Raw genomic sequence first — 10,737 nt, 5'->3', positions numbered from 1 at the left:
CAGTCTCATGCCTCCTTCCTGCCAGTCCAGCCTTGTTCCTTCCTTGTGCACAGAAAGGGTCTGAGTCTCTAGTACAGGCCCATCTGTGCCGTGAGATGGCAGGGTGGGTGTGGATGGTGAGACAAAACATCTCCTTCATGTTAGCCTGAGGAAGCCCTGATCTGAACACTCTGAGACCTTTTGAGGATAGTTGGCTCTTTGGTGGGACCAGCCGGGTGTTGGGGGGGAAAGCTTTGATCTGAGCCAGCCCCCAGATTCCAGCCCTGGTTCCCACCGCTGCCGGCCTGGGTGTTGTCTGTCTGTCCTGGGGTGGGGGGATGGGGCTCACTCCAGGAGCCCCTGGTTGTGGCCCAGATTCCGGTACCTTCTCCATCCTTCTTCCTCTCCCCAGGTCAGGTTCCTCTGGAGAGAGAGAGAGGCAGAGGCGGCTGGTTCCCAGATGTTATAGACCCCGTGGACACCATGTTGGAAGCCAGACTCCAAAGCCAGCAGAGAAGCAGCCAGAATGGTCGGGAGGTAGTGTAGCCTTTCCATTCCCAGGACACCCTCTGCTCTCCCACCTCCCGTCCTGTGCCTCTCACTCCTGGAGCCTCCCTCCCTCTGCCAAGGACTTTGAGTCCTCTCATCTCTCCCTGTGGCCCTTTTCCAGACCAGCCTGTGGTCCTCAGGTTTTGGGATGAAGCTGGAGGCTGTCACCCCTTTCTTGGGGAAATACCGCCCCTTTGTGGGTCGCTGCTGCCAGACCTGCACCCCCAAGAGCTGGGTGAGTGATGGTAGAGCCAGGCCCTACCTTGTGAAGCTTGGTTCTGGGAGCCACGGCTCCCACGGCCTTGGGCAGCAGCTTCCTTTATGTCTCCCAACCTCAGCCCTCCCCCGCACCTGCCTCTGCTGTCTTTCACGGAATGGGCGCACTAGTGTTGGCTGGTTGTTGGTCTGGGGCTGGCTCCTGGCTCCCAGGCCTGGGAGAGTTGGGTGGGGAAGTGTAAACGGGCCTGAGAGGAGGTGTAGAGCACGGCCAGAGGCCTGGGGTCTGACTATGCCTGCATGAGTCCTGCTGTCCAGTTTTGGGGACACTGCCCACGCAGAGTCAGTGAGCACTCAGCACACGCTTGCAGACCTCTGTGTGTCGGTGCCCTGTGCTGGTGCTGATGGGACCCAGGGTTCTGGTGGGGATTTGGGCTATGTGTTCTCTGCTATGGATGAGAGAACTTCTCAGAGACTTCAATACGCTCTTCTCCAAGAGCGTGATTCTACAGAGGATGCAGCCCTTCCATTTTGACCATGGGACCCTCTATCCTAAGTGAGCTTCAGGATCTGGGGTCAAACATCTTTTGGGAACTGCTGTGCTATAATCCTGTCTCCTGGTAAACCCTATAGTCCATCAGGCAAAGACCGCAGAAGACAGAGCAGGGGCTTTCCTTTGCGGGTTTGCAAAGGCCCCCCCAAGGACATGCTGTCCCTGCCCCTCTTGGGCAGGAGTCCCTCTTCCACAGAAGCATAATGGATCTAGGCTTCTGCAATGTGATCCAGGTGAAGGAGGAGAACACCAGGTAGTCAGAGCTGGGGGTGGGGCAGGGTGGTGGGCAGGGCCCTTGGGTGCAGGGCTGCTGGGGCCCTGCTTTGTGGTATCATTTTCTTCCTTCCTCTGCTCCAAACCCACAGGTGGGGACAGGCAGGCCTTGAGCTTTCTTGCAGTTCCTTCTGTGAGCTTTCAGGCCCTGGGCCTGCACCCTGCTCACTGGGGGGAGGGGTAGGAATAGGCCATAGGTGAGCAGGTGCCTCCTCTTCCTGCTCCATGATAAGCCAGGCTCAGGTGTTCCCAGTCCGTGGGGCTAGGGTGACCCCTTCCTGATGGAATGCCCTCTGTGGGCCCTAGTCAGGGGCGGGCCCGCTGAGAGATCTACCCCCTGCTCGGGGGCTGTGCCCAGGTTTCGGGGCTGGCTGGTTCGGAGGCTCTGCTATTTCTTGTGGTCACTGGAGCAGCACATACCCCCCTGCCAGGATGCCCCACAGAAGGTCGTGGAAAGCACTGGGTGAGGAGGCAGGGACTGGGGTCTGGCTGGTACTTCTGGGATCCTTGAAGGGATGACAAAGGCTGTAGGCAGGGCTGATTGAAAGGGCTGGTTTCTAGAGTGTTAGCTTGGTCTGGGGCCCTTCCTTAAAGATGGAGGGTGAAGACTGGAGGCTGTGCCCTGGGGCTTCTGTGGGGCTGAGGGAAGTGAACTTAGGCCTGCTCCAGCCTGACACCACTGCCTCTCACACCACAGGGTTCAGAATGTCATCCCAGGGAGGGCCCCAGGAGGGGCTGGGGAAGGCCAGGTGCCCAGCCACGTGAAGAGAGAGGTACAGCGCATCTTGGGCCACATCCAGGCCCCACCCCGCCCCTTCCTGCTCAGGTAACTCTGTACTGAAGGGTGTTTTGGGCTGGGGCCTCTGCCCTTTAGGAGGGAGCATTGGCTGGGCTTGGGTAAAGACTAGACTCCCCTCCTGGGGAGCTGGGTGTTATATTTACCAGTCTGAGTAAGCCCCTGATCTGGACACTGTGAGACCTTTTGAAGACAGCTGCCTTCTCAGTGGGACCAGTTGGATAAGGGGCAGGGGCCTTGATCTGAGCCAGCCCCCAGGTTCCAGCCCACGTTCTCACCACTGCGGCCTGGTGGTGTGTATCTGTCCTGGGGGTTGGGGCCTGGGGGTCACCCCAGGAACCCCTGGTTGAGACCTAGATTCCAGTACCTCCTCTATCCTTCCACCTTTCCCCAGGTCAGGTTCTTGTGGAGAGAGACAGGAGGTGGCTGGTTCCTCCATCTTATAGGCCCCCCTCTTCCCTCCCATATTCATCCTGCTGTCACTACCTGCTCCCTCCTGATCTGTCCTGCACAGGTCTGAGCTCCTCTTAGATGCAGGACACTCTTCTGGGGAAATGGAGGGATGCACAGGTTAGAGTGAGGAGAGATACACACGCCTGCAAGAAGGACAGAACAAGGGCTAGGACTGGAAATACCTGGAGGGGAGGAAGGGACTTGTAAGCCAGGGACAAAAGGGGGAAAGGAGCCAGCCTTGGGGAGGTGAGGATGTGAGGGAACAGTTCTACCAGAGGGAAGAGCATGAGCTGTGGCTGCAGGAAAGGGCCAGGTTTGCTCAAGTAGCTGACGTGGTCGGAAGCTGGCAAGTGACGGGGAGAGTTGTTGGAGACAAAACTGAGAGGTAGAAGGGACAGATATGCAGGGCCATACAAGAAGTTTGGATTTGACTTCCAAGTGCAGTGAAAACCAATGGAAAGGTTATAAGCAGAAAATGACAACAAGATTAATTGAGGTCAAGAGTAGAGAACAGATCATCTGGGGAGGCTGTTTTGTTAGTCCAGGTGAGACGTAATGATGGGGGATGGGCGTGACAGTAGAACTTAGGAAGACGATGGAGAGACCAGTATGAAATTATCAGGACTCACTGATGGATTGGAGGGTTGCAGTGGGAGCAGTGAGGGGGAAAGGGGAAGCTGCAGGAGAGCTGGGTTTCTGGCTGAGCACCTGGTGGTGTGGTTGGAGGGGAGGGGGCAGGCTTGGGGAGGAGCAGGTTTGGCCCACAAAAGGTGTTTTGGACATAAAGAGTTTCTGATACCTGACATGCTGGTGGAGACACTGAGGCAGCTGCTTATATATATGAGTCTGGAGCTCAGAAGAGAGATTGGGGCCAGTAACGTGTATTTGCAGAGCTTTAGCACAGAGGTGATGCTTCAAGCGGGGGGGATGCTTGAGTCATTGAGGGAAGGAGGGCACAGGGCTGCACATGTCAGGCTCGGCCGTGTTGAAAGTGCTAAGAGGTCAACTGAGCAAGGACAGGAAGTAGAGGTTGTTGGTGACCTACGACCAGCCCTCCATGTGACAATTCTTCGGCTTTTTCGAGACTTCCATTCCCTTGACCTGAGCACCTTTACACCAGCCATCAGTCCCCCCTCCTGTCTTTCCTGCCCTCCAGGCCTAGCTTCGATTCCGGGGCTCCTTGTGAGGAAAGTGCTCTTGTGAAGGAGTCACTGGGCACAACCCGGCTGTGTTTGAACCCCGCTGCGTGCCTTCTCTGCACCTGAGCAGCCAGATGTCACTAGAGAAACACACTGGGTGGACCTGTTTCCTGTATCAGTGTGATTCTCAGAGGGGCACACTGCACTCTCCAGGGCGCCAAGCTAGACTGCTCTGCTCTGACTCACCCACTGTCGACCCACCACCTCGTGCTTCCTGGAGAACCGGAAGCCATCACATGAGGACATGCTGTGTGTCCCGCACATCTCCATGCTGCCTGTGTCTACGCTTCTGTCCTCATTTAAAGCCAGTCCTCACATTGGGCCTCTGGACAGCCGCTCCCCAGAGATTTTGCCCCTTCAGCTAGCTCCTTTCCTTCTTGTATCACTAACTCCTCCCTTTTTAGTTTACTTTTCCCAGCAGTTTGCAGAGACAAGGCCGGGTTATGCCTGGAGAGAGTCTTGGTTCTCTGGTCACCTTTGGGGTAAAAGGAGGCAGGGAGATGCTCGGAGGCTGATACGAGGCAGCTGCGCCATGAGGTCATCTTGGGAGACGGCAGCACCTTGCCGGCGCAGGCTCTGCTGTCAGGCCCCCCTGCTGGTCCCAGCACCCGCACTTAGCTTTCTCTCTTATCCAGCAGCTTCTGTGACCTCTCTGAACCTCACTTTCCTCTTCTGTAAAGTGGGGACAGTAGTAGTGCCCACTGTAGAGGAGTTCTGGCCGGCCCTCTGGGCTGCCGTGGGCTGCCTCGTGGGCCGCGCCCTGCCATGCCTCAGACTGGGCGCTGCTCTCCAGGCTGGTCAGCTGGGCACTGCTCCGGATCCTGAACTGCCTCTTCCTGAACGTACAGCTGCACAAGGGCCAGATGAAGATGGTCCACAAGGCCGCCCAGGCAGTAAGGCCCCCCCTCCATTGGGACGGGGATGGGATGGCGGGGACAGAGGAGCAGAGGCTAGGCCAAGCCCTGAGTCGGGACCAGCCCCATCAGCTGGTGGGAAAAATCCAGTGCTCTTTGACGACCTTCTCTATGTGTCTCACGGTCCTGCTCCCACGAGGCTTCCTCTAACGGCTTTTCATCATGGTCTTAACAACCATTACGTCAATGCATTACCTTAAAAGCTGTTGACAGAGCTCCTCTGCTTTTGGGAGATGTGCTCAGAGGAAGAACTGCTCAGCTGAACCCTCCCTCCCTCCCTCTGGGTCTGCCCTGGGGCTGTAGGCACTAGGTTTTGGCTCCCTGCATCTTCAGGGTGGGGGGCGGATTGGCACTTCCCTTTGGCTCTCCCTGGAGCAGGGCTCGCCGCTCGTCCTCCTCTCTACCCACAAGTCACTCCTGGATGGGATCCTACTGCCCTTTGTGCTGCTCTCCCAGGGCCTGGGCGTGCTCCGTGTGGCTTGGGATCCCCGCACCTGTTCCCCCATCCTCAGGTAAAAGTCTTGTGCCTTTAGACATACAAGGGAGAGGTCCCCAGGCCGGGACAGGGGTGTGGGGGATGTCAGGCGGTATTCTGGCAGCAGCTCCCCGGAGGCCCTCTTCCTGGCCCCTCTGCTCTCAACTTTGTGCCACCCCAGTTTGTGGGGCTCAGACGGAGGGTCAGCTATGGGCTCTAGGACCATGCCTGGCCTCAGAGTGTTCAGGCAGGACCCAGGCTGGCCCTGTGTGGACCAAGGCTCCCACTAGCCTCCTGCTTGGTCCCATCTCCTGAGCGCCTTCCCTCATCTGCCCTGTGCCCCACAGAGCTCTGCTGAAGAAACTTGGGGGACTTTTCCTGCCCCCAGAGGCCAACCTCTCCCTGGACAGCTCTGAGGGGGTCCTTGCAAGGGCTGTAGTCCATGCGGTGAGTGCTATGCCCAGTGGTTGTTTATGGGGCCAGGCCAGGGTATGGGGGCCTGTTGCTGTGCTGGCTTTGACACCTGCCTCCCCCCACCCACTTCCAGGCTGTGGAGCAGCTGCTGGTCAGCGGGCAGCCCCTGCTCATCTTCCTGGAGGAGCCGCCTGGGGCTCAGGGGCCTCGGCTGTCAGCCCTGGGTCAGACGTGGCTGGGACTGGTGGTGCAGGCGGTCCAGGTGGGCATCGTCCCAGATGCTATGCTGGTGCCAGTGGCCATGACCTACGACCTGGTTCCAGATGCACCCCGTGACACATACCACGTGAGAGCCCCCTGCCCTGGGTACCTAAGTGGGCGCCATCTCCAGAGAGGAGGCACAATACTGTGTGTGTGGCTGAGTCCCCTCAGGGCTTGGCTAAGCGGGGAGTGCAAAGGAATTTCAGCCCCACGGTCATTCTCCTGTGGCACCTGCTAAGGCTGTTAACAGTCATCCTCTCATTTCATACTCAGAAGACCTTGCTAGGGAGGGATTTCTCCTGTTCCACAGGGGAGAAAATGTGCTTGGAGAGGTCATGGTCATATAGCAGTTTGGGCCCAAGATGAAGTTGAGCAGAAAGCATGCTCCAGGCAAGCCGGCTCCCGCAGCCCCTTTCTCCCTGCAGGCCTCGGCCCCACTGGGGCTGTGGACCGGAGCTCTGGCTGTCCTGTGGAGCCTGCGAGGCTGGGGCTGCAGCCGCCGAGCCTGCGTCCGTGTGCATCTGGCCCAGCCCTTCTCCCTGCACGTATGGACCCCATTGGGCAAGGCTGGGAGTACCTGGGGTCTGTCCTAGGGCTTCTGGCGGCCTGGCCCTCAAGGCCACTTCAGGGGTAGTGTTACCTACTTCAGATGGGCTGTATGCAGGTTTCCTGGTGGGCCAGGGCAGACCACCTAAGAGCCTTGTCCTGGGCAGGAATACACCGTCAACGCCAGAAGCTGCTGGGGCAGCAGGCAGACCCTGGAGCAGCTGCTGCAGCCCATCGTGCTGGGCCAGTGGTAAGGGCAGAGGAAGATGAGGGTCTCAGGGGCAAGGCAGGCCGCTCTTAGGCCCTAGTTCGTGAGCTGGCACCCTCTTCTCCAAGAACCACAAACACATCACCAGCTCCAGCCTTCCCCCACCAAATAACTTGGGTCATCTCAAACCATGCCAGGCACCCCTCCTTGCCTGTAAGTTGAGTGTGGGTTATGGCACACAGGCCTGGAAAGGACTAGGGTTTCCCACCTCTTTCGGGGATGGGAAACACCCTCACGTTTGAGAAAGCTCTGGGCTCCCCCATGATTGTTTTTAGGTTTGGTCCCTTCATCTTGTGATCTGTGTCTCTATCCCAGTACCGTCGTCCCCGACACTGAGAAGGTGCAGGAGTGGACCCCAGTAACCAGGCCCCTTCTGGCCCTCAAGGAAGAGGACCAGCTGTTGGTCAGGAGGCTGAGCTGTCACGTCCTGAATGGTGAGGGGAACCTCGGTCTGGCCTTTGAGGGAGGTTCCTGAACTCTGTTCTCAGAGCTGGCCAGTCGTCAGGGCCCTCCTTTCCAGGTGGGTTTCTGCACCTGCCCCCTCTTGCGTGGCCCACTTTGGACATGTGAAGAAGAGTGGGACACCTTCCCCTGCCCCTTAGGAGGGGGTCAGTCAGGGAGGACATGATGGAGCCGCTAAGCGAGGGCACACAGGCGGCCGCCCAGCCCGCCCTCGGGTGCGTCACTTCACTCTCTTGAGGTGACATTAGCTGAACCGAACAATGTATGTAAGGGACGAAACACAGTGCCTGGCACAGAGGGGGCTCTTAACAGCACTGTTATTACCATCTTTTCAAGTGTCCCTTCTGTGGCAGAGACTGTGGGTTGGTGGGTAGTAGACCTGCAAGAGGCAGGGACGGTCCCTGAGCTCCCAGCCTGGCTCTCAACATGTATTTGGTAAATGCCACTTCTCCACTGGGGAGGGTGGCACCCAAGGACCGAGTCTGCTCTCCCCTTCCCAGGGGTGGAGTCGTATGGGGGTGTGTATGTGGCTGCTGCCAGGGAGGTGTGTGCTAGACTGGGAAGGCTTGCCTGGTGACGGAGGGCCCGGGCTGTCGGGCCTCCGCCCCTGAGCGGCATCCCTGCACCCCTGGCCCTAGCCTGCGTGGCGAGCTCGGCGGTGATGAGCACGGCCATCATGGCAACGCTGCTGCTGTTCAAGCACCAGAAGGTAGGGCACGGCGGGGTGGGGGCCTGGGGGAGGAGGCGTGGCCCTGCTGCTGAGCCCCTCGCTGCCCACCCAGGGCGTGTGCCTGTCACAGCTCCTGGGGGAGTTCTCCTGGCTGACAGAGGAGACGCTGCTGCGTGGCTTTGACGTGGGCTTCTCAGGGCAGCTGCAGTGCCTGGTGCAGCACACGCTGAGCCTGCTGCGGCCGCACGTGGCCGTGCTGCGCGTCCAGCAGGGGGACTTGCTGGTGGTTCTGCGGCCCGGCCCAGGCCTCGCGCACCTGGCACGCCTGAGCTCCGAGGTGCTGCCCGCCTTCCTGAGCGAGGCCGTGGGTGGTGAGTCCCTAGGGCCTGGGATGGGTGGGATGTGTGCAGGGGTGAGGGAACTGGCTTCCTTCCTCACGTCCGGCCCCTCCTCCCCCAGCCTGTGCCGTGTGGGGGTTGCTGGTGGGCAGGGTGCTGCCTGAGGGACCCTGGGAGCTGCAGGGCATCGAGCTGCTGAGCCAGAACCAGCTGTACCACCAGATCCTGCTGCTGCTGCACTTGCTGCCGCAGGACCTGCTGCTGCTGCAGGTCAGGCCTCTCCCACCAGCCCGGCTCAGTCCTGGGCCTCCCTTTCTTGGCCGTGGGAGAGGGCCCATGCTTGCCCGAGCCCTGACCCTAAGATGTGCTGCGGCGGTAGGTCTGGTCTCTGTCTCTGGCCAGGCCCCTGCCTGGCTCTCCTGAGGCCACATGGGTGCCTCTTTCTCCCCAGCCCTGCCAGTCTTCCTACTGCTACTGTCAGGAGGTGCTGGACCGCCTCATCCAGTGTGGGCTCCTAGTTGCTGAGGAGGTAGGAAGGGCAGCTGGAGACAAAGTCCCTGCCCAGGGTCTGGCCTCCTTCAGCCTCCCACCGAGTGACGGCGGCCCGGGCTCCTCCTCTGGCTTGTGTGTGTGGGGTGCGTGCGTGCGTGTGTGTGTGTGTACAGCCCCTGGCCTAGCAGAGAGAAGCCTGGTCCCTGCCTCGCCACTCTCCGCCATGGGACTTGTCAGAGCACATCTGCCCTGGGCCATTGTGTAGCTACAGTGACAGGACTGGACAAATGCACCTGAGGGTTTCTGCATAAGCCCCGCCCTCCACATTTCTTGTCCACAGGGGCTGTGGCCCTTGAGGGTGGGTGCTCACTTCCTCTCACCCCACAAGTTGGCTCCGCAGCTGTGATGGTCTGGTGTGGCCTGGGGCATCCTCCTGGGCTCCCCAGGTCTGCGTGTGCTGGTTTCACCTCCCTGGCTGGCCCTGTGCCCGGCCTGGGGGCCTCGGGGCTGAACCTTGGCCAGCCTGACAGGGACCAACGGCTCCCATGGCCCTCAGACCCCAGGCTCCCGGCCAGCCTGCGACACCGGGCGGCGGCGTTTGAGTGCGAAACTGCTGTGGAAACCAAGTGGGGACTTTACCGACAGTGACAGCGACGACTTCGAGGAGGCGGAGGGCCGGTATTTCAGGGTGCGCTGGGAAAAGCCATCAGGTGAGGGGGCCGTAGGGAGGCAGTGGGAGCTGCCCTCACCCTGGCCTGTCCGCCTCCAGCTCAGCCAGCAGTCGCGCTGCCCTGACTTCTTCCTCTTCCTCTGCCGCCTGCTCAGCCCGCTGCTCAAGGCTTTTGCGCAGGCTGCCACCTTCCTCCACCGGGGCCAGCTGCCAGATACTGGTGAGGCCCGCGCGACTGCGGCCGTCCTGAGGAGAGGCTGAGCGCTCAGGGTGGGGGCCCTGCCTGCGTGGGGCCCCAGGCCTCAGACCTCTCTCTCCCACAGAGTCGGGCTACGCGGAGCAGCTGTTGCGGTTCTTAGAGGCCACCGCCCAGGAGGAAGGGTTCTTCGGTGAGTCCCGAGCAGCCAGCCCAGGCCCTGGGAGGCGAGGAAGTTTTGCTGGTGGCTGCCTCCCCCTAGTGGGCAGTGAAAGCCCAACTCCAGGAAGGCCGGCTGAGGGGTACAGAGAAGGCCTTTGGGTCCAGCTTGAGCCCTATCCTTTGGTTGTCCTGTCCTTAGACAAGAGGAGAGGAGCTGGGCCCCGGGGCTCCCTTCCGTAGCCTTCACTTCTCTTTCCTCCAGAGTGTGTGGACCCAAATCTCGCCATCAGTGCCGTCTGGACCTTCAGAGACCTGGGGGTGAGGGGGCCAGTCTCTCCGCCCTTCTGTCCCCCTGCCTCCCACTCCCATACCCTGAAAGAGCTGCTCAGGGGAGCCCCAGCTGTACCCACCCTGGGACTTCCGCAGCGTCTCCCACGAGTAGGTGTGGTGACAGTAGTTGTTGGAGAAGGTAGGACAGTTTTCCCCTCCCTCTCAGTCTCCCAGACCCCTGGGTCATTCTGCTCCCGGGTGGGGCCCTGGGAGTGTTTTGAGAGGCAGCGTTTGCCCTCAAACACCGAGGCTCACAGGGCCACAGGTCTCACTGCAGTTTTCCAGGGGAGGGGCACAGTGCCCGTGGCGAGCGCTCAGAGCCCTTCTCTGTGGCCCAGGTGCTGCAGCAGATGCCCAGCCCTGCAGGCCCCATGCTCCACCTGTCCCCCACCTTTGCCAGCCGGGACAATCAGGAAAAGCTGGAACGGTTCATCCGGCAGTTCATCTGTGACTAGAACTAGGAGAAGGGGCCAGCGTTAAAACCTCCCAGCCCCAGAGCACAGCTGTGCCCTGGAGCCAGA

General features: G+C 60.1%; 1 protein-coding gene across 1 annotated transcript; it reads left to right on the top strand.

The window, feature by feature from the left end:
• Positions 1-459: 459 nt before the first annotated feature.
• Positions 460-10,684, top strand: GPAT2 (glycerol-3-phosphate acyltransferase 2, mitochondrial). Its single transcript, XM_024743922.1, has 21 exons — positions 460-516; positions 650-763; positions 1,477-1,550; positions 1,929-2,033; positions 2,268-2,396; positions 4,812-4,911; positions 5,311-5,444; positions 5,755-5,854; positions 5,955-6,167; positions 6,508-6,627; positions 6,796-6,878; positions 7,212-7,330; positions 7,997-8,067; positions 8,159-8,399; positions 8,488-8,636; positions 8,818-8,895; positions 9,415-9,546; positions 9,628-9,748; positions 9,852-9,917; positions 10,149-10,204; positions 10,555-10,684. The coding sequence occupies exons 1-21, from the start codon at positions 463-465 to the stop codon at positions 10,669-10,671; spliced, it is 2,376 nt and encodes a 791-aa protein (XP_024599690.1). The 5' UTR covers positions 460-462; the 3' UTR covers positions 10,672-10,684.
• The last annotated feature ends 53 nt before the right edge of the window (positions 10,685-10,737 follow it).

Source organism: Neophocaena asiaeorientalis, unplaced genomic scaffold, assembly GCF_003031525.2.
Source record: "Neophocaena asiaeorientalis asiaeorientalis breed wild unplaced genomic scaffold, Neophocaena_asiaeorientalis_V1.1 scaffold114, whole genome shotgun sequence".
Lineage (NCBI taxonomy): Eukaryota > Metazoa > Chordata > Mammalia > Artiodactyla > Phocoenidae > Neophocaena > Neophocaena asiaeorientalis.
This window is presented reverse-complemented; position numbering and strand designations above follow the sequence as displayed.